Source organism: Amphiura filiformis, chromosome 20 (assembly GCF_039555335.1).
Source record: "Amphiura filiformis chromosome 20, Afil_fr2py, whole genome shotgun sequence".
In the NCBI taxonomy this organism is placed as follows: domain Eukaryota; kingdom Metazoa; phylum Echinodermata; class Ophiuroidea; order Amphilepidida; family Amphiuridae; genus Amphiura; species Amphiura filiformis.
The window spans coordinates 37,479,342-37,503,119 of record NC_092647.1 but is presented as its reverse complement, the minus strand read 5'-3'; the positions used below and the strand labels follow the sequence as shown (position 1 = coordinate 37,503,119).

At 36.8% G+C, this 23,778-nt stretch overlaps 1 protein-coding gene across 1 annotated transcript; it reads right to left on the bottom strand.

Annotated features, from left to right (window-relative positions):
* Positions 1–802: 802 nt before the first annotated feature.
* Positions 803–23,755, bottom strand: LOC140142796 (eIF5-mimic protein 2-A-like). Its single transcript, XM_072164799.1, has 14 exons — positions 23,608–23,755; positions 22,729–22,804; positions 21,781–21,957; positions 21,375–21,484; positions 20,904–20,969; positions 20,441–20,576; positions 19,879–19,988; positions 11,904–11,990; positions 10,305–10,388; positions 9,571–9,636; positions 8,718–8,798; positions 8,087–8,225; positions 4,269–4,391; positions 803–3,025 (listed from the first exon to the last, which is right to left on the bottom strand). Exons 2-14 carry the CDS (start codon positions 22,787–22,789, stop codon positions 2,994–2,996), a joined length of 1,272 nt encoding a protein of 423 aa, XP_072020900.1. The 5' UTR covers positions 22,790–22,804; positions 23,608–23,755; the 3' UTR covers positions 803–2,993.
* Positions 23,756–23,778: the final 23 nt, after the last annotated feature.

The following is a 23,778-nucleotide window of genomic DNA, read 5'->3' as shown; positions in this document are numbered from 1 at the left end:
TTTTTATGGTCAATATGAGTTTGTTTTTAAAAACATGCGATTCATGCTTGATAATAATTTTTCTAACAAATAAGGCATAATGTTGTTATTGCCATAGACATCCTTTAAAACTCTGGGTCGGTTGGTTGGTTCTTTTGCCACTGAATATCAAGAACGCCAAGTTCACCACAAAACACCATGGTATTGATTTATTGGGTTTCTTAGGCTGTTAATATACCAGTGATGTTGTGCAGTACAAATTACTAACGGGCAAAGCACTTTCACATTTTTTAATTTTATATCAAATATGAAAATTGAAATATAATTTTTTTTAATGTGACCCTTATTTTTCACATTTTGGGTGGGTTGAAAAGGGCAATACCGGTTTTTTTCTTTACCTTAGCACATTCAATGATTAATTTATTATGGTATGAACTATGCAGACCAGCCAACCTACCAAGTCAGAAAGAGGGCCATTGAGGCCAAAATCTTGCACATGTACACAAACCAGGTACCGACAAATTCAAAGACTTGAGGTGTGCAATACTTTCAGAATTCAGGGAAGGTTTTGCAGGTCTGAATTTATCACAGACTTTTGCTATCTAGCAAAATTTTGAAGTGAAATTTTCTGCTGCTCTTACATTTAAATTTGCCATCACTATAATTTTCAGAAAGCAGGACTGTCCTTCACTTTGGAAAACACCAAATGAGGGAGTCCTCCAAAATGAGTGACAGTTGGCAGGTTCGACTCGTATACAGCGGAGGTAATTCGATGTGCTCAAAACACAATAAACGAAAAACAAAATGACAAGACGGAAAAACATTTTTTATAATTCTTTTGCAATTTATTTCACCACCCCCAACTCATATAAGCATGTTTGTAAAAATTGACTTCATATTTTTTTCTTAATGATCCATTTATCCATATATGTTCATATCACTTACAGACTGACGTTACCAAAATACAACTTACTTTTTTACGCAATAGTTTTACACTTGAGTCAAGAATTTAATTTGTACACAATTATTGATTTTACACTTACCCACCCACCCTCTCTCCATGAACCTAACCCACCCCACCACAATATATGCTTTAAAACAAGCAGACACAATTGATTATTACTAAACAGGTTGTGTAACACAACCCTTTCGTTTACCATACAAAAAGAAATAAAAGGAAAAATGAAACCAAAAAAAAAAAAAACCCCAGAAAACATAAACCAACAAAGAAATAGTTAATAGCAAATCGTTAGTAACATACAAAACCTTTTTTTTTTTTTTTTACATTTCATTTGTTGTACGGAAAATGAAAATCAAAGACTACAATGGTGGATTGGTGGTATATTTTTAAGTATACCACAAATTCATTCGTAATGTCATAATTAGATGTACCATGTATGTAATTCATTTCTCCATCATTAACATAATGAGCATCACCACTTTCCCCACAGCTTTATACCGCAACTGCATTATGGGTTCCAAGTTTACGTTCTGTGGTGTGTTTTGCGTTCTTTTCAAGACTAGAAGTTGTTCATAACATTATTAAGCTTAAACAGTTAAATAAGTACATTGGTTACCTTTAAAGACAAACATTTTATGCAAATACACAATATGTTTAACAGTAGAGATATGATTACATTACAGTAAATTGCCGATGTCTTTAGTTTCATAATTAGAAAAGAAATTTACATTCAAATTTAACCCCACATAATGCATTGTGCTCAAGTTGTCATATAAGCTATAAATTGTATTTTCCCATATTAATCTCTGCATCAAATACAAAGTGACCAGTTCAACATGGAACTACTCATACAGGCAGATTGCCAGCAACATGACTTCATACTGTGAAAGTTCTCAACTGTTCAAACTAAAAGCCACATTCCTTGCAACTTTTTGAGAATGCACTTTCTGTACATACAAAAAACAGTGATGGGGGTTGCATTGCATGCATTCCATATACTGGGTAGTGCTTGATGCAGATGGTACAATATGAGCTCAAATTCAATTTTTAAAAACCTGAAAGTTGAGGCAACAAATGATAAAGCAGCAATTTCATTAATACCTGATTTAGACACCTGTTTGTGTTATTACATTTTTTTACATCATTGCTTTTCAAACATTTGGGAAAACATTGCCGTAACATTGCATACTACAAATCTGCAGCGGACATAGAAACAATGTGGACAGATACGGATTGGTGGGGGGAGGTTCTCTATACAATATTTTCTGTTAAATATCTACAGCATTAATTGTATCAAAAAGTTTCATTATGTCCGGCTTCAAATCATCACTCACTCACTCAACAACTTTCAAAATATTTAGCATTTGGAATTATTTTAGTAAACACTTTGGAAAGAAAAAAGCTTGGCTTAAAATTGAAAGCATGGTGGATTTAACATTTTTTTATCAGTAAACCTGCCTCTCGGAAACGCTGCTCGAGCTCAATGTCAATTCAGTGCAATGTTCGTTCCTAACAGGTAACATGATCATGGAGCGTATCTGAGAGGCAGCAAAAACAAACAGGCACCCACACAAGTTCACTGGACAAAATAGTATACATTCAAGATCTACAAATTACAAAAAGAGTATCGTACATTTCTGAAAATATAATGTTGCATGTACAGCCCCATGGTGTATAATAAACGTACACATGAGTTTTACAATATGCAATTCATCATAACAGGCTTGTCAAATGGAACCATTGCCGCAAACTTTGACTGACTGCTTCTAACGGCATACGGGCTGTCTGTACTTATTATTCGCTATAATTTAGAAATTACCCTTAATATCAATCCTACTTGTATCCCACCAATTTTTTCAAATATATATAAAAAACGGAAATGATTTGAGGAAATCTCTTCCATATTTTGGCAATATCATACTTGACCATAATGCAACGCCCATCGCACCCATAGTTACTCCGATTATTTTTCTTATTTTTACTTATACATATATTTAGTTATTCTCTTGGTTTTCAGAGCAAATTGGTGTGTATCTTGAGCTAGATGCTAGGATTAGTCCTCACCTTCCTCTTCAGATTCAGACTCTGCAGGATAAATAAATAAACAAATAATTTTATAATAAGATGAAATAATGATGAATACATGTCCTCATCACATAATCGCATTTCCCTATCAGAAAAATTGGCTGTGTGTAGGCTTTCAATGGCATACTCCATTATAAATTTACACTCCTGTGTTAGACTACGCTGCATTCGTTTTTGTTTTTTTGATAAACAATTCATACGTTTCCATGCATGAAACCATTTAAAATCTATGACGAAACACATCACATCTCCAGTGACTGCCCTGCCCAGAGAAAAAAGGACTGCGGTAGTTGGATATGACCTGTGTGACCCACCATATCTTAACACATAGACTCAACCTCTTTCATCTCGAATCTGAGATGAATGTTAATGAAGTAAAAATCAATGTGGGTGGTAAATCTTAACCAATAACAGATAGGCAAGCATACATGTTTATGCATTAGCCCAACCCACTGTGTTCACTGAACCCAACCCACGTGGGGTAGCTCTATCTGGGTCAGGTAAAGTTTTATTCAGATTTCATTTGACAGCTTAACCATATCGCGTATACGTGCGCGGCGTCAAGCGTATACATTGGACCTTGTGCAAATAATACGCGCTGGACGGCTATTCAAACGGCTTAATTTGTAAAAACCACAGGATATGTGCATAAACAGCCAAGACTGCATTTTTAATGAGGTAACATCATACCCACTATAGAGTGCATAGTTCATTGTATATTCGAAATACAGTAGACCAGTTTTCTCATGGATATCCGAGCTGTTGAATCAGAACAGGAATGATGGTCAGGTCAGAGAGATTAATTTAGGGAATGATAAATTAAACTGGTCTACTACAGTAGACTATCCCTGTGTGGGCGATTAGGTCATGTCTTCCATAGTGGGTGTACTGGAATAACCCAATGTCTACTACCCACTTCAATGGCAATAACTTTATTGGGGCTGACGATGCCAAAAGTGAACTGGATAAAAGCTTCCTAAATCGGTAAGTAAATTTGATATTTGAGAGAAACTTCAATCACATATATCCCCATGCGAGATGTGACATTTGACCCCCAATCCTGCATGCAATATGGGTTTATGGTTCTTCTGAGCAAGTATGCTTTCAACATTTGGCTGCATTAGAGAAGAAGTGTCGTCCCTAGATCGCAGTCTCGGAAGCAGCAATTCTCACAAGATAGGGCAGATATTAAGGAGTACACCATTATTTTCATAACCCAATGGCCCTTCTTTCAATCACTTACCTTCCTCGGCTTGCTGAAGCCATTCCACAAACTTCTTGGTCTGCTCAAGAAACACACTCTTGCCTTTGGCCAGATGCGACTCTTTGTGCCACTTCAGAATCACGTCTTCCGACAATACATCACCTGCAAGTAGAGGATAAAGGCATGTTTTTTTTTAACTTAATAATTATATCCAAGTTTAAAGTTCGAAAATTGCAGATCCAATTCAAATAGCTATTCTAGTGTTTACAATTTTTTCAGGAGAGGTATTGGTAGATATAAGTGGAGACTGAGGTAAGCTTATACTTCAGTCGAGAGCTATAAATTATTACCCCAAGTCTTGGTTGTGAGGATTGTTCTGGTTAGAAAGGACAAATCACTTGATGCACCCATATCGGTCAAACATACTGCATTGTTGGTAACCCACGCTTTAGAAAGGGTGGGGTTGAAGGGTCCACAAAATTCTTAAAAGGGTGGGTTTGAAAAATTTCTGGTTAAAATGTGTGTCCAAATATAAAGCATGGTCACTGATAAAAAGGGTGGGTTTAGAAATCAACAATTGCAATCTCAAAGCTTACTGTAATTTCCAATTAAATGACACTAAATGAAACACACAAAAAATATTGAAATCCCATTCTGTTTGGTCATCTAAAACTTATATAATTCTCTTTTGATGCAAATCTGCACCTCCTGGACCACCATAACCACTTATCTATGAGCAGTAACCACGCTTAGAAAGGGTGGGTTTTGGAGTTTTGGTATAAAGGGTATAAAATAAAAAGGGTGGGTTTGAAACAAAAAGGGTGGATTTGTATCACCACTGCCAACTATGTTACTGAATTCCCCAACAGGTTGAGCTTCAGTGGATCAGATGTCACATAATTTCTTAGACATTAGCACTGCGCAAACAAGATTAGATGATAAATGGGTCACTCCATATGAAATCAAGGAGTCGCCCCACCTGACCCCCTCAGATTTGCTTTATATTTTAGTCATATGTTGTACCTGTAAAAATATTAAAACCTGCAAATTTGAGGTCTGCATCTCTTCTGGATTTTCTGTGGCAGCCATTTAAAGTTGGAGTAGAGGGGTCTAAATTTGGACCCAAAAGTTGCCCTTTAAACAAATTTCATCTTTGGGAGGCTGTGCCTTCTTTATAAAAAGAGAGAGAGGTCTGAAACTTTGTGTACACACTAACTGCATGCCCAAGTTGTCAAAAAATAAAAAATAAAAATTTCTGTAATTGCGTGTTGTGTCACGGGGTCATTAAATATGCAAGAAAAAATGTAATGTTTTGTAAACTGGCAAGTTTAGCCCCCCTAAATTCACATTTTTTGTCAGATTAATAATCTTTTGTTGTCACTGATGCTATATATAGGATAAATACAATGCATTTCCAAAAAATTGAGGTCACAACTCATTTACATTTCGAACAGCGCCCTCACGAAGATGAAATTTATTGCAAATTCAACATTTTCAGGGGCCCAAAAGTCGATGTGGTCCACCTTCAAAATTTATAAAACATCACTTTTATATAACTACTAGTCTTTAATTACAACTTTGCTAAGTCCCAGTAATTGTATAGGTTGACTTCATATAAAATGACAAGCCCAAAGTTGACCATTTTCTTATGATTGCATGTAGTGCAAATGTGCAGAATTCGGAAGGCTTGAAAGTCAAATTGGCCCCAATATTGAAAATAAAATGGAAATAAAAGTAAATAGGGCCAATAACTATGCATCTAGTCATTTATTTTCAATATTGTGGCCATTTTGACTTTTAAACCTTCCGAATTCGGCACATTTGCAGTACATGCAATCATAAGAAAATGGTCAACTTTGGGCTTGTCGCTTTATATGAAGTCAATCTATAAAATTACTGGGATTGAGCAAAGTTGCAATTTAAGACTAGTAGTCATATAAATGTGATGTTTTATAAATTTTGAAGGTTGACCACATCGACTTTGGGCCCCCTGAAAATGGTGAATTTGCATTAATTTTCATCTTCGCGAGGGCCCTGTTGGAAATGTAAATAAATGGTCACCTCAATGTCTTGGATATGCATTGTATTTGTCCTATATATCGCATCAGTGACAACAAAAAACAATTAATCTGACAAAAAATGTGAATTTAGGGGGGCTAAACTTGCCAGTATACAAAACATTACATTTTTTTGCATATTTAATTTAATGACCCTGTGACACAACGAGCAATTACAGACATTTTTTTTTTACTTGTTGACAAATTGGACATGCAATTAGTGTGTATACAAAGTTTCAGACCTTTCTCTATTTTTATTAGGAAGGTACAGGCTCCCAAAGATGAAATTTATTCAAAGGGCAACTTTTGGGTCCAAATTTAGATCCCCCTACTCCAACTGTAAATGGCTACCATAGAAAATCTGTATATATTGAAATGGAAATAAAAGTAAATAGGGCCAATAACTACTCATCTAATCATTTATTTTTAATATTGTGGCCAATTTGACTTTCAAGCCTTCCGAATTCGGCACATTTGCACTACATGCAATCATAAGAAAATGGTCAACTTTGGGCTTGTCATTTTATATGAAGTCAACCTATACAATTACTGGGACTTAGCAAAGTTGTAATTTAAGACTAGTAGTTATATAAAAGTGATGTTTTATAAATTTTGAAGGTGGACCACATCGACTTTGGGCCCCCTGAAAATGTTGAATTGCAATAAATTTCATCTTCGTGAGGCGCTGTTAGAAATGTAAATGAGTTGTGACCTCAATTTTTTTGGATATGCATTGTATTTATCCTATATATAGCATCAGTGACAACAAAAAATAACTAATCTGACCAAAATGTGAATTTAGGGGGGCTAAACTTGCCAGTTTACAAAATATTACATTTTTTCTTGCATATTTAATGACCCTGTGACACAACGCTGAATTACAGAATTTTTTATTTTTTATTTTTTGACAAATTGGGCATGCAGTTAGTGTGTATACAAAGTTTCAGACTTCTCTTTCTTTTTATAAAGAAGGCACAGACTCCCAAAGATGAAATTTATTTAAAGGGCAACTTTTGGGTCCACATTTAGACCCCCCTACTCCAACTTTAAATGGCTGCCACAGAAAATCCGTAAGAGCTACAGACCTCAAATTTGCAGGTTTTTAATATTTTTACAGGTACAACATATGACTAAAATATAAAGCAAATATGAGGGGGTCAGGTGGGGCGACTCCTTGATTTCATATGGAATGACCCAAATACTTATTTTTACCTATGACCTTGGCACAAAATTAACATGTAACCTCAAATATTCAGTTACAACTTTAACCTTCACCAGGAGACTGGCAACCCAGGTTAGGGATCAGTGACCTTTCTTGGCAGCTTGTATCAGCAATTCGACATACGGCATAGTTGACCGATGGTTAGGTTGACTCTGACGTAAACACACTCCTTCACACCCCTTTTAAAGTATCTTGCCTCCCGGTTTAGGATTGTGACATTGTACAAATCACCATGGCAGGCTGGGAATTCAATGTGAATGTGCTGGGAGATTTCCGACAAGTTGGTATTCACACGACGGCATACTAGGAATCGGGTTTTTAATGATCTTTCAGTCTCACCAATAGGCTAAAAATTATGATTCCGAACACTGGCCTCTCCGATAAAGGTCTCCAGTCTCCTGATAAAGGTCAACACTGCCAGTCTCCTGATAACTTTCCAGGTCAACAGTGCCAGTCTCCTGATGAAGGTCTAAATTGTCACCAAAAATTTGAGGTACCCCTTGATTTTGTGTTGAGGATTCGTGATCATCGGTTAAAATAATTATGAAGTCTACCAAAACAGATTAGATGTCACTTACCTTTATAGAGTAGAATCACAATTTTACAAAAGGCCTTCATAAAGTTGATGTTCTCGTAGCAGTAGTCTTGTATCTTGAGAAGAAGTGCCAATTCAGACTTTCCCTGGGTAGTGAAGCTGGCCAGAAGTGGTGCATAGGTCTGCAAATGGTAGGGGGAAAATGTCACAAGTGATTGTTGTTACAAATGAATTTGAACGATTTGATACATGGATCCGGGGTTTCTCTACCGGTCAGTCAGTTTGTACTGAAATTCCTTCCCACATAATAGGTGTATTGCATAACAATAGATACAGCTCTGAGGTTAAAGGGAGGCAGTGGAGCATAAGCCTCACAGTCAGGGCCCTTATAAGCAGTGAGTGACATAGCTAGAGGCAGCTGCTCCCCAAAGTCAAAATAGATTTAATTTATCAGTTGGAATGTCTACCTTGATGACTTACTACAATTGCTTGCAGGAAAGTATGGGTCTAGATTTCCTATTATTCAATCATCCAACAACCACAACAGGCGGTAATCTGATTGACCGATTACATGTTAAGGGAATACAAAGCCCCTTGGTCGGTTATTAACAAGGAGTGTGCGTCAATTATAGTAAGATGCATGTACCTCTCTGGAAGCTAGAGTAGTGACTTACTTTGAGGTGGTTGATAGCCTGATCAGCAACAAGTTCTTCTTTCTTGTTCCATTCAACAGATGCCATCAAACACTTCCAAACCTGTAGAATAAGTAGTAAGCATGACAATTAATATCACTCATACAATCATAAATGCTAGCCACTTGGTTCATCAGTTGATTACCATTCAATATTTTGACATAATATCAACGCCTCTATGGAAAGACTAAATCCTAGCCAATCATCATACATTTTCCTGAAAACAATTAATTCTTTGAGTAATGTCTCCGAGTACAAACATTTTAAATATTCCAAGTACAAACACTTTTAATATTGCTTTACCAGGAAAAATGACAAGCCATACTTGTTTCTAAACGTTATCTTAAATGTGGGTGACCCAAATGACATCCTCATAATCAGTAGCAGATCCACTGAAGTGTTTTAGCCCCCCCATTTTTTTTGTCAAAATCATGCAAAATCAGCCCACTTTTGACAGCTCTACTCCACCCCAGTATTTTGTCAATCCTGGATCTGCAGTTGCTCATTCCCCCTGTTTACCTCAGAATTTTTTGATGTCTGACAAAATGTCATATTCTTCTCACAACTCCAGTCAAATTTTAGGCCTGATATAGCTTTCCTTACAATGTTATGAACACTCTGCAGATAAGTGCCATATCAGTAGTGCCTTACTATCTGCAGATAAATGCCATATTGAAACGAATGGAGCGATTTAACTCAAAAATCGGAATCAGATTGTTTTGGTGTATGATTTGATGTGAGATTGGACCACCCACCGTTGACTCGTTCTCCTCTCTCATGAGGCCTACTACTTCAGTGAAATACACATTTTGAATAATTTATTTTCATCACTCACCAGAACCACAACCTCATTCTCTCCCAAGTTGGTCTTTTTCATATATTCTTTGCACGAGTTTTCAATCTGTAAAAAAAAGTATAAATGAGATGTTTAATAGGAGGTATTGATACTGCATGCATCCTGAAGCTGCTGGTATAGTTGTGTGCTTCTTTCAATCAGCTGGATACATTTTCTACAGTAATTTTTTAAAGTTTTTACAGTAATTAAACAGGCATGAAAAGTGGCTATAAAAACATACATGCTGAAAACATTAAAAGAGTGGGAGGGTTGGGAAGGAGAAATTTCACATTCATTTCATATACGACTTGAAACTAACGAAAAGACCTCAAACACTTTGACAACTCAGTCTAAAAATGATTTGAAATCACTGACCTCGAGGTACAATTTATAGAGTCAGCATCAAAGGACCGGAAATGATGGGATTTCGAACCAAACTTTGTGCACAACACTGCCTAATGATGGTCCAGTGCCTTAGCCACAACACCCTCTAACTACCCGATACGATATCCTTCTACAGTGCCAATGAGTTGGGCCATTACAGTTGAAATCAATACACCCCTATGGAAGACATGATCTTAAATCTCCCATACATGGAGTGTGAATTTTAAATGGGGGTTACCTGAATGGGCAAGTTCTCCATTTGAAATCGACACCCCCTGTGTGGGAGACTAACACTGTGTCTTTTACAGGGGTGTATGGATTTCAAATGGCATAGCCCACTGCTTACTTACCTCCTTGATTGCAGCTTGTTCTTTGATGAGGTCAGTCAGATCGGTATGAAGCTCCTTCTTGGTATCAGCATGGGCGATGGCACGCTAGAAGGAAAAGAAAATACATAAATGGTAACATGATGAGTACCGTAATCATCACATCACAGGCACTTACTATTTACATTTACATATGACAAATGACTTTTTTTGTTTCTTATGATGAGAAGAAGAATTTGAGTTATCTTACAGCATGATTGAAGCAACATTTAACATTTTTCATCATTATGACCTTTGACTTAAGCCAGTGAATATACACAGGACATGAGATTTTGGACACAGGTATTTTTACATTCTTATACACCTAGATACAATGTATCTAAGCATATATACCGCTTTTAATCACAATGTTCAGCATATTTCTATTGGAGCAAGCTGTGGAGTACTGTCTATCATGTCTATTAGGCTAATGAAAGTTGACTCCCAGTTTCCCGTTACCCAAAACCAAAAAAAAAAAAATGCCGATCAAATATTTCATTATTTTCCATTATTTCATTATTTCACATTTTTCAAGTTTTTAAGAAAAAAGGATAGTTTTAATGTCATCTTTCACGTCCGACCGTATTTTAAGCACTTTTACGCCGACCCTGACCGGCCCGAATAGTCTTTGCAAGCGCTGGGTTAAACTACGTGGTAAAATGGCGATATCGTAGGGCGCATTTACTGGAGACTAGGAATTCCCTGCATCTAAGTTTCTCCTACCACTAAATGGATAGACCGAACACAAAGAGAGGCAGCCAAGTTCGCGGGAACCAGCGTATGAACAAATATGAAAGCATTTCTACCGTGCACTATGTAGCGCTATATAGACAACATCAAAATAAATAAAATAAACAAAATTTGAAGTCAAATTTATTCTGCTTTTCTTACAAATATTTATGTATTTAATAAAATAAACTTATAAATAAAATGATTTATTTGTCAATTTCTTGCATGGTTGTTTTATTATTAACACGTGCACCCTGTGATGATTTTTACCAGCAACCTCCAGTTTGTGCAAGTAGACAAACTAATTTCATTATAAATATTGCTTCCAAAGATGTGCTAGTGGAGAGTAAGTTTGGTTTGTAAAAGTAGTGTGCAATAGAACACACAGACACAGTGTATTTATATGGAAAAGTGGTTCTCCAAAGACTATCATGGACTTCTGGTGCTTTCATATGTTGCACAACCTATAGGTTAATTTGAAGATTCCAAAGAAGATGTGCTTAATTAAAATTTGTTTTGAAGTGAAGCATGGTCATTACTAACTATACTTTATTATTTTATTTGGGCCTCAAAACATAGCATTCCGTAATTAACTTTGCACCGATAATGAAAGTTTGAAAATAATGAATAATGAATAATGAAACAGTCACCTACCCAGTCATGAAAAACTATGTAACGGGAAACTGGGGATCAACTTTCATTAGCCTTAAGGAACTTGAGGGTTTTTTTTTAATTGGCCTAATTCCATAATAATTAACACTTGAGTAAATTTGAAAACAAATCTCAACAAACAAACAATGAATAGGACTCATCCATCCATCACAATGTTCAAAATATGGCAATACATTTATCTACCTGAAACTCAACCAGTTGGGTAAGTCCAGCCTCGTCCAGCATCTTCTCAAAATTTGCTTCAGTCCGCTTGGTAGAGGGAAGGAATTCCTGTAAGTAACAAGCACATAATTATATTGAGCACTTTAAAGGAGTATTTCGTGATCCTAGCATCCTCTATTTATGTCATTTTTCATTAGATATCCACGAAAAAACCTATTCCCAAAATTTCAGTTGATTCCGATTTTTGCGTTCATGAGTTATGCATGATTATGTGTATTAACACTGCTCCATAGACAATGCGTGCACCAGAACGAAATTCAAATTTCACGATATCTTTGCTAAACGAATTAATCTGCAAGAAATATTTTGTACATAAACAATATGTAGCCAGAGGTTTCCAGTGATATAAAAATCTCAACTTTTTTTGAGAAAAGTGGGGGGGATGAGGCTGTGGATCACGAAATGCCCTTTTAATTGCTATAACGTATCAGTATGGTTTTAATGGATATCTTCCTTGTGTGCATCAACAAAAATGTGTGCATCCCAGTAAGCGCTATTCATCATTTGAAAGAGCCATCTTATCCAGAATCATTAAGCCTAAAAACAAATTGTTTGATTGGCGTAAAACACACACAAAAAAATTAGGGTTGGTCGGTACGGTTTTAAAAAAAAGACACTTTTAAAGCTGCAAATTGTATTTTATAAAGGCCTTGGAACTTTTTTCTGCCTTTGCTTTAAATTAAATTTCTTGATTTCTTCTTCAAAAACAAACAAAAACCTCTAGGGTCGGGGCTAATTTTAGGGTAGGTCGGATTACGCCAATCATACAATTTTTTAGGCCTAGGAGGCTATGGAAATACAGTTAAAATTATCTATCCTACATTTATTCATTTACAGCAGCCACAAAGGGTTCACCAAAACATTTCCCCAAAACTCAGTCCCAACATGCATGTACAGCACAATTTGCATGATCTGCAATGAATGACCAGGGACCTGTGACCTACTTTTCATGTTGCATGTAAACACTACAGGATGTACACACAGCAGATTTATCAGTGATATCATAGGCGGATGTTTGAATTAGTTTCATTACATTACAAACTCTCACAGGCAGTGTGTAGCACAGCTATTATTATGTGGTGTGATCCAAGCAAAAATTAGTCTGAAGTCAGGCATATTCAATTTTTAGTTTTCTACAGGATTGCATTCAAGGCATAATTTTGCAAATCTACATTTTGCAGAAAACATCTTAGATATTGAACATTTACAAAATGAAGTTCCACAGATATGATAAGTTTAAGTGTTTCCAAAACAAAAGACAGCAAAATAATTATTTCCTTTGTTTGGCTGTATCTGAAAATCAGTATTTCTGACTGGTGTTGCTTGATCACTTCACATGTATGTCACCCTTCCTAATACTAGGGATGACCAATGAACCATCAACTTGATTAGAACACTCCCATAGACATGCAGGGAGCTCAACTGTGCACTGCTTGCACATACATTTCTAAATTGATCTCATTCTTTTATTTTTCAATATTTTTCTGTAAAATTTGGGGAAGTTACTGCCAATTATATTTTGTAACTATCTTGCAAATTACAGCAACATAACTTATTTTGTTTTTCTGTAAGTGCGAGTCAAAATTGGTCCATCGCCATACAGTGCGCTTAATTGCCAGTGGCTGAGTTTAGCACTGCTCAAGAATGGCACAAAATATTCAAATCAGTAAGATCAGGTGAAAAACGTGGCCTACTGAGCTGTAATTTGGCAGAGTTGCCAGTAATACCTCTATCATACCCTCTGTAAAAAGGTTAAACAATTGAACAAGTAGATCTCGAGTTACAAATTAAATCACCAGCTTCCCTTTGGAATTTTTATATTCCTTTCAAATCATGTTAAGAAGACACCTTTCTGAACATAAATGTGAAGTTTCGTGCTCATTCGATGTATTGTTCACCTGATCTTAACCCTAAACGTTTTCTTATATTTAGGCCTATAATATCTACAACTTGCTGCTGGCTATACCTTGTTTAGGACTTTCAAAAGAAGTACCTGAATGTTAGGGTGGTTCTTATTTTACAAAAGTCTGAAATTCCATGCTCCTACCCCTTAGAATGGTTTAGTTGGATGAAAAACTTATTCTGTAAAATTTTCAGGAAGATCGGACAATATTTACTGGTAGCCCAAGAGCCTCCAATATGGTGACCCCTGTCGTGATTATTGGTCATCGGACATTTTTTGAGCAATTTTAGGGGAGTATATTTTCAAAATAGAGTGTCTCTTGATATTCAATCTTTCTAAATGCATTAACAGTAACTAGTTTAACATTTATATAACAAAAGGTGCCTTGTATTTACTTCCATTGTTGTTTTAAACTCGACTAGATATGGGACTTCGTGCTGCGAATACTCCTAAATACCGGTCCTCGGCCATTTTCAAGCATTTGTAAGGGTCTATATAAACAAAGGCGGTTCTCGAACCACGAGTCTCGCCTGCTTTTGCGATTACTTTTGGTAGAGGTAAATGAATTTGGTGGTTATCGGCTGGGCACGATTATCTGGCTGATGGTGACCGTACCCACCAAGTTTCATGCCCGTACAACAGTTTTTACTAATTTGACCTCAGATGACCCCTGGTGACCTCGAAATGACCTTCCAAAAATTTGGCTTTAAATGTTGACTGTACCCACCAAGATTCATGCCCGACCAACAGTTTTTACTAATTTGACCTCAGATGACCCCTGGTGACCTTAAAATGACCTTCCAAAAATTTGGCTTGATATGTTGTCTGTGCCCACCAAGTTTCATGCCCGTACAACAGTTTGTACTAAATTTGACCTCAGATGACCCTGGTGACCTTGAAATGACCTTCCAAAATTGGGCTTTAAATGTTGACTGTACCCACCAAGTTTCATGCCCAGACAACAGTTTTACTTATTTGACCTCAGATGACCCTAGTGACCTCGAAATGACCTTCCAAAAATTTGGCTTTAAATGTTGACTGTACCCACCAAGTTTCATGCCCTTACAACAGTTCTTACTTAATTTGACCTCAGATGACCCCTGGTGACCTTGAAATGACCTTCCAAAAATTTGGCTTTAAATGTTGACTGGACCCACCAAGTTTCATGCCCATACAACAGTTTTACTAATTTGACCTCAGATGACCCTGGTGACCTTGAAATGACCTTCCAAAAATTTGGCTTTAAATGTTGACTGTACCCACCAAGTTTCATGCCCATACGACAGTTTTACTAATTTGACCTCAGATGACCCCTGGTGACCTTGAAATGACCTTCCAAAAATTTGGCTTTAAATGTTGACTGTACCCACCAAGTTTCATGCTCGTACAACAGTTTTTACTAATTTGACCTCAGATGACCCCTGGTGACCTTGAAATGACCTTCCAAAAATTTGGCTTTAAATGTTGACTGTACCAACCAAGTTTCATGCCCATACGACAGTTTTTACTAATTTGACCTCAGATGACCCTGGTGACCTTGAAATGACCGTCCAAAAATTTGGCTTTAAATGTTGACTGTACCAACCAAGTTTCATGCCCATACGACAGTTTTTACTAATTTGACCTCAGATGACCCCTACATGACCTCAGTGACGTTGACCCACTAACCAATACAAACCGGTTCTGTCTCGGGTCAAGATGCACCCACCCACCAAGTTTGAGGAACGTGCGACTCATAGTCTCCGAGAAAATAGGCGGAAGGCAAACTTTAACCAAAACTTTAACCAAATTTGTCACATACACACACACACACACACCCCCACATACACACATACACACGGAAAAGTGATTATATAGTCTCCTGCCTTATCAGGCGAGACAAAAATAGAGTGTCTCTTGATACCCAAGCTTTGTAATTGCATTAACAGTAACTAGTTTAACATGTGTATAACAAAAGATGTCTTGTATTCACTTCCATTGATTTTTTAAACTCAACTAAATATGGTAGTTTGTGCCGTGAGTACTCCTAAATACCGGTCAACAGCCATTTTGAGCAACTTTTATAAGGGGTTTATTTTCAAAATAGAGTGTCTCTTGATACTGAATCTTTGTAATTGCATTAACACCAACTACTTTAACATATGTATACAGGCTGAGTCAAAAAGAAGTAAACTCATGTTTGAGGGGCTGTAACTAGAAATCTGCAAGGAATCTGCTAAAAATAAAAATACCACTGGAAAGAGCAAATTCTACACGAAAAAAAAAAAAAAAAAGAATTGTTGCAATTGCTCACAGCAAACTCAAGTTATACTCATTTGAATACAACCTCCCATTTTTGTAGCTGCACACGGTTTCACTTCCCAAGTAGGGGGGAGTATACCTATTTATTGGTAAGTAGCGATATTCAAATGCAAATAACGTTATGTGGCAGGTGTGGTTTAGATCAATAATTCCTACAGGGCTCTTTTCAATATGAATTTTACCTCATTGCACTACATTATAATAAACGGGCCAAATGACACCATGACACCACAATTTACCGCATTGCGGAGGAACGCATGCGTTTCTGTCGACGAAGTATCATGAAACTAAGAATCCCACTGAAGTTCAACGTCTTTTTCTTCTCCAATTTCCTTCAGCTAACCGGGTTTCATGTAAGTGAGCAGTAAGAATGTGAACAAGCTCAATGTGCATGGGACACTAAGGAACAGACGGCCGGAAGCTTCAGGCAGACCACGAACTGCTAGATCACAAGGGAACAATGCTAATTCCGCAAGACCAAAGATCAGCTCAATCCTATACCCAACATTCCCCAATCAAGCTTCTGCTGGATCGTTCGTAAAGACTTGAATTGGTATCCCTACAAACTATAGTACCGTCATGGACTTTGTTGAATAATAATTAAAAGTCTTTTCAACAATAAATCCTGTTAGCACTTTGGTGATTCGTCGAAATTGAATTGGATGAAAATCAATCAGCCGTGTGCAGCTACAAAAATGGGTGGTTGTATTCAAATGAGTATAACTTTAGTTTGCTGTGAGCAATTGCAACAATTCCTTTTTTATTTAGACGTGTAGAATTTGCTCTTTCCAGTGGTATTTTTATTTTTAGCAGATTCCTTGCAGATTTCGAGTTACAGCCCCTCAAACATGAGTTTACTTCTTTTTGACTCAGCCTGTATAACAAAAAATGTCTTGTAATCACTTGCATTGTTGTTTTAAACGCAACCAAATAGCAGTTATGTGCCGTGAGAACCTAAATACGGACTGGTCATCAGCCATTTTCAAGGGGTCTATTTTCCCAACAGGGTGTCTCTTGATACTCAATCTTTGTAATTGTATTAACAGTAACTAGTTTAACATATCTATAACAAAGGCTGTCTGTCTTGTATTTACTTCCAATGTTGTTTTAAACTCAACCAGATATGGCAACTTGTGCCGTGAGTACCCCTAATGGTCGTCAGCCATCAATTTATGGGGGATTTTCCCAATAGAGTATCCATTGATACTCAATCTTTGCAATTGCATTAAAAGCAACTGAACTAGTTTAACATAACAAAAACTGTTCTGTATTCACATTCATTGTTCTAACCCAAATAACAGTCTGTGCTGACTGTCAGACTGATGATTTCCACCCCCTCAAGAAAGTCATCACCATGATCACGGCTGGTCCAAGTTTCTGGATCATGATCCATAAAGTCAGCTGATAATACCCAACTTCTCCAAGAGTCTTAACTGGTATTCTGTGTGACAAAGTCTTCCAGTCGACTATCTGAAATTAGCCGTGCAGCAACTTTGATGCGCTTGAGCGTTTCATTCTCACCCCTCCCGTTTTGCATTGATTTTACCATTTCACATTTTGTGGCCACTGGAGCGATGGGATCGAAGAACCAAGGCTGCTCTAGAAAGATACCACAGGTGGAGACTTTACTTGGCAGATGTTTTAATATAGAGACATTTGCAGGCTGTCTTGTTGCTGTTAATGCCTATTACAAAGAGATTGAAGAATTAAGAGATCCAAGTGCTCTATTTTGAAAATAGACCCCCTAAATAAAATTGTTCGAAAATGGCTGACGACCATAAATCACAGCATACACAAACTACCATATCTGGTTGAGAATAAAACAACAATGAAAGTGAATACAGGACATCTTTTGTTATATACAAGTTATTTGATGTTTAAAATGCAATTACAAAGATTGAGTATCAAGAGACACTCTATTTTGAAAATAGGCCCCCCTTATAGTTGCTCGAAAATGGCTGACGACCGGCCATATTTTAATACTCACAGCACAAACTACCATATCTGGTTGAGAATAAAACAACAATGGAAGTGAATACAAGACATCTTTTGCTATCTAGATATGTTTACTGTTTGCTGTTAATGCAATTACAAAGATTCAGTATCAAGAGACACTCTATTTTGAAAATAAACCCTTATAAAAGTTGCTCGAAAATGGCTGTTGACTGGTATTTAGGAGTACTCACAGCACAAACTACCATATTTAGTTGAGTTTAAAAAAACAATGGAAGTGAATACAAGACATCTTTTGTTATACACATGTTAAACTAGTTACTGTTAATGCAATTACAAAGATTGGGTATCAAGAGACACTCTAATTTTTATATTAGACCCCTTACAAATGCTTGAATATGGGCGAGGACCGGTATTTAGGAGTATTCGCAGCACGAAGTCCCATATCCAGTCGAGTTTAAAACAACAATGGAAGTAAATACAAGGCACCTTTTGTTATATACATGTTAAACTAGTTACTGTTAATGCATTTAGAAAGATTGAATATCAAGAGACACTCTATTTTGAAAATATACTCCCCTAAAATTGCTCAAAAATGTCCGATGACCAATAATCACGACAGGGGTCACCATATTGGAGACTCTTGGGCTACCAGTAAATATTGTCCGATCTTCCTGAAAATTTTACAGAATAAGTTTTTCATCCAACTGAACCATTCTAAGGGGTAGGAGCATGGAATTTCAGACTTTTGTAAAATAAGAACCACCCTACTGAATGTGCAACCATAACTGTTTCAAAATAGCCCGCGATAGTCATGCAGGTAACTCCGAGGTCAAGCATTGAATTGGTTTGAACAAAGATACTCATAATGTATTGAGTGCTACTTTGGTTTGAATGAAGAGAATACTACAGGAATACACATGAGCATGATGAGGATAATCTCTATTGTTGTGAATGAGTCAATGACCTTCAAAACTTAAGATTTTGTTTACATACACCTACTAATTGGTCATATTAAACCCAATAACATTGAAATTCTTGGTTGTGAAAAAAAGTTCACCTACTTAGTGCAATTTTGATTTTGTGCCATATCGGCTATCTTGGATGATTTTTGGCAAATGTCCTCTAAATGCATGATTTCAATGCCTTGGTTTGAAAAAATAAGTTATGCCAGTGACTAGTTAAGTGCCATTTCATAAGAAACCCTTTGATACTTTCACAATATGCTTGTTTCATGTTTGCAAATATGTTAAAATAAAGAAATATATAAAGGTAAATATATGCTTATGCCAATTTTGCTCCCAACTGCTATTTTTGGACCTTGTCATTTTATTTTGTTCCAATGACCGGTCAGAATGGGAAACTTTGATAATTCATAATTGAAAAGTTTTTGACCGATTTTGACCATTTAACCACCAAAATACTTCTGTTGATTAGTTCTACTCAGAAAACAATCTTTTGTAGCAATAGGGTCAACATGAAATTTTGATGGTTATCCCTACTAATACTCTAGCTCTGTATTGGGATATTTCATGTGAATCCATACTCCCCATGGAAGATTAAGTTAAGTTTTTCCTAGAGGTAATATGGGTTTCAAATAGACAAATGTTTAACTTTCATGTGAAGTAAGAGGCATACACACTTATACCAAGGGGAGTACGGGTTATTATGAGACAAGACAACTTCATTACATGCTCCGTCTGTGAAAGACTTGTCTTAATTCTTCAGCCATGGGTATAGTAGATTTCCAATGGTATCGTCCATTGTCTTACTACTTACCAATAGACGCTTGTCCAGCTGTGCCTTACGCAGGGTGCTGGACACGCTGTTTATATCCTTCAGTGAAAGCCACACCTTCCAGAGAGAGATCATAAAGTCCATTGCAATTCCTGCCAACAAAAAATCATGAATCATGATCAATTTAAAGATTTATTCTATCTTACTTAATATTCTAGTGAAACTACAGGCATTTAAGGAATTTAAAAAGGCTACATTGACTGACCCAAGTCAAAAGAAGGGTATTCTTAAGGTACTCACCATCCTTCACTGGGTGGTCACTAAGGACACGATCTGGTCCATGGGGGCCAAAGGAGGCATTTTTGAAAATTGAGTTATTGTAATCATTACATTAAACATACAATAGGCTATCATTTACTGCAAACACCAAAGGTCTAGCATACTTGGTTCTAATCTAAAGTTATGTTTTTTGATGTCTATTTTCTTATGTAGCCTATTTTATTGTTTTTTTACTCCATATTTTTACCTTCATCTCAGTTTCAAATTAGCCACCTTGGCTCCCATGGACCAGATCGTGTCACGGGTAAAGGGTAAAGGTACTCACCATCCTTCACCAGGTGGTCACTAAGGAGACATTTGAGGCAGTCTGCCTTGATATTGCTCTGAGCCAGGAATAAACCACATATCATGGCCAGCTTATTGCGCTCTTCTGGAGTGAAACCCTTGAGGAACATCAAGATCTACAAAACAAATTAAATGAACGACATTAGTCCGAACGGTCATCAGTCTGAAAAGGGTTACAATGTACAGTTACGGAAATTAGCGGTAAGGTAATTAAAGTAAATGTTAAGAGTAGACTTATGGCTAGGTTTAGAAGTTAGGATTAGGGAATAGGTTAAGGGTTAGGGTGAAGTTCAAAACTGACAGACAATATGCGTCTTTTCACATTGAGCGCTACAAAGGTTTGCAAAATAGTTCATTTTGTAATCGATGGTAGAGTTGGGACTCTTTGGATCTAATCTCTTTGGGTCTGCTTGACATCAACGGTTTGCTACAAATTACTTTACCTTATTGATTTCATCCTCCAGCTTCTTCTCAAGATACTTATAGCGTCTTGTCACCTTGGTGAACACCTGCGTAAAAAAGCAGAGGAAAAGGAACATGTTGGAAATACATCAACTCAACAAATCATTCACATCATCGTGGCTCTTGCATTTTGCATAGACAGAGAGAGAGATGAACAAAATATTTATATTTGGATAGGACTGGGACAGGTGCCCAAAAGTATAAAGAGTATAATATGGCCTACTTATTTATGGAAATTTCACATTAAAGAACCTTTTATTTCAAAGGATTCATTATGAGAAATTTTTCAACACAAGTCTTACATAAGTAAATGACAGCCAGTTTAAACATTCACTGACCATCCAGGATTTGAACCTGGGACAATTCAATGCTTCCTTAATTAATATAAGAACTGCTTTTAGGGTTAACTAATTAGGCCACTTTTTAATTTTAATGTGATCAATGGTACTTACAGTTGCATAGGCTTTGATTGACTCAATCTCCTCCTCGGCGGCGAACACACACACCTCACTGCGGGATACTTTGGTCTTGTCTGCATCTTCCACCACAGTCCCTCCAGGAGCTAATATATGAGACACATAAGCAAATAATTACCTCTTAGTTATATTGCATTCATGTTGCGTATTTGGAAACTTCTTAAGTTCCTAAGCAGGGTTCGAATTCGGCTGTATCCCCAGTTCCTATGCCTTGGCCATGACAATACCAAATTCAGCTGAATGACCCCCTCTCAAGGGCTGTGATACTTGCATACATAAAAACTGTTTACTATGAGACAGTGCCAAAATAAATACACAATGCGGTCTCTGACATTTTTATTAGTGACATCTGGGGATTCCATAAATTTGCTACAAATCTTACCTAGGATGCCTCCTGCAAACAGGATATCCAGGAGGGTCTCCGAGTAGCGCCGGTAGTCGAGCTGACTGCCAGCTTTATCTAGAAACTTGGATACTTGGTCCAAATCGGTTCCTGCTTCATTGAGGCCTTGGACAACAGCATCACGAAACCCTGTCGGGTCGTACTTCTCTTTTTCATCTGAAAGGAACAACACAGAAAAGCAATATTAAAATGTATGCTATATGATCCACTCAGACAAAACTAAAAATTATGAAAACTATGTCAATCAATACATTATTGCCCACCCTACAGTATATGGTACAAATGTTGCTAGCTTCTATATGAATCGTAATAATGCATAAAACTGACCAAGATGCTGATTGCCCATACCTCTAACATACATGTACTTGGTTTGTTCAAATTATTTCATGTCTCCATTGGAATAAAGATAAAGCAGGACCTGCTTCATGAAAATCATTTTTAGGGTGTCCAAATTGAAAACAGGGCGCCCTGGACACACCTCTGGCTAATGCCTTGGGGTGAATGGTGACCACAAATCCATCCCAAGTTGTCCTAATGCACTTGACATTCACTTGGGCCTTTCATATTTGATCAATCTGCATACAATACATGAGATGTTCTTGCACTGTAGCAATTTTTTTTAAACAATTTTTGCTTGTAGTTGTATTTCATATTCAAAATGTAGCATTTGATTCTGGCAACAAAATTTTATGGGAATTGAGATAGCCAGCGATCGAATTCGACGGTATCGCATCGCAAAATGCGATGCAATTTCCATCAACTGCTATGCACTTTTCCAAAATGCATAGCTAAAAGTGCTATACTGCTATGCAAACATGTGTTTTGCATAGCACAAACTGCGATGCAAAAAAATTGACTGAATTCGAACCCTGGAGATAGCATGCAAAATCATAACATTTCTCAAACATAGATATGTCAAGAACTTACCCCGTTTCCGGGTCTTAATCCGCTGACCTGTGAGCGTCGGTTTTGGCTGCTTTTGACTCATATGACAAAACTTTCTCTACAACAAAGGGGAAAATGAAATTTTAGAGATTGGCAGAGATTTTTTTAAGAATATAAATATATTAAAATGTTAATGCTGAATTGCTGAAGTAACTACCAACAAAAGCTTTGGAATCAAGCTGTTTGCGCAGAACTATCAAGTACAAATTCAAAGCTCAAGTTCAAGTGAATCTAAAAGATATTTAAAAAATATGTGCCAAAAATTGCTTGCTCCCCCCCCCTCTACCACCCCTTCAACCTGCCAAAAATTACTTGACCCCCCCTCCTTTCGACATGCCAAACCTTTTCTGGCCTGCCAAAACATTTTGCCCCCCACAATTCACCACCCTGGGGACCCGCCTGGGGGTACTGTAATGTGTAACACAGTAATTATTTATTGCACCACCCCTAAAAATAAAATTGTGGAATAGCAAGATTAGAAAATTAATTCAGTTGATTCTGTCATGTATGTCCAGACTCCAGACCAGGGCTCAAGTCAAAGCATGCAAAGTCTGTAAGAAAAAACTACAACCATGCAAACAATCACCCAATATAAATTAGCATAATAAAATAGACATTATAATTTATGAAAAGAACTGACACAAACAATACAAACATTGAGTACGGTAGGCCTATCACTTGACAGCGTGATCATGGTGATTGCGTATTGAAATGAATGGGGAACTGCGAAATGCACACACGGATTTTCTCATTCCGATTTTGAAAATACAAACAAACGTCCAAGAAAACTAATAGCGACACATTTTACGTAAGAATTTTTACTTTCCAATCGTGTTAAATATTTGTGGAAATTGTACTTACTTAAGTGAGAAAATAATGAAGAAATTCGCGCACAGTTTCAATCACGTTGTCACCTCGGAGATCTTTAATAAAGAATAAATTTATCATCCGGGGTCACCACGTACAAAATATCTTTTTTTTTTACTTCCGGCAACCAGTTATTATTTGCAACATTAATATCGAAACCTAACA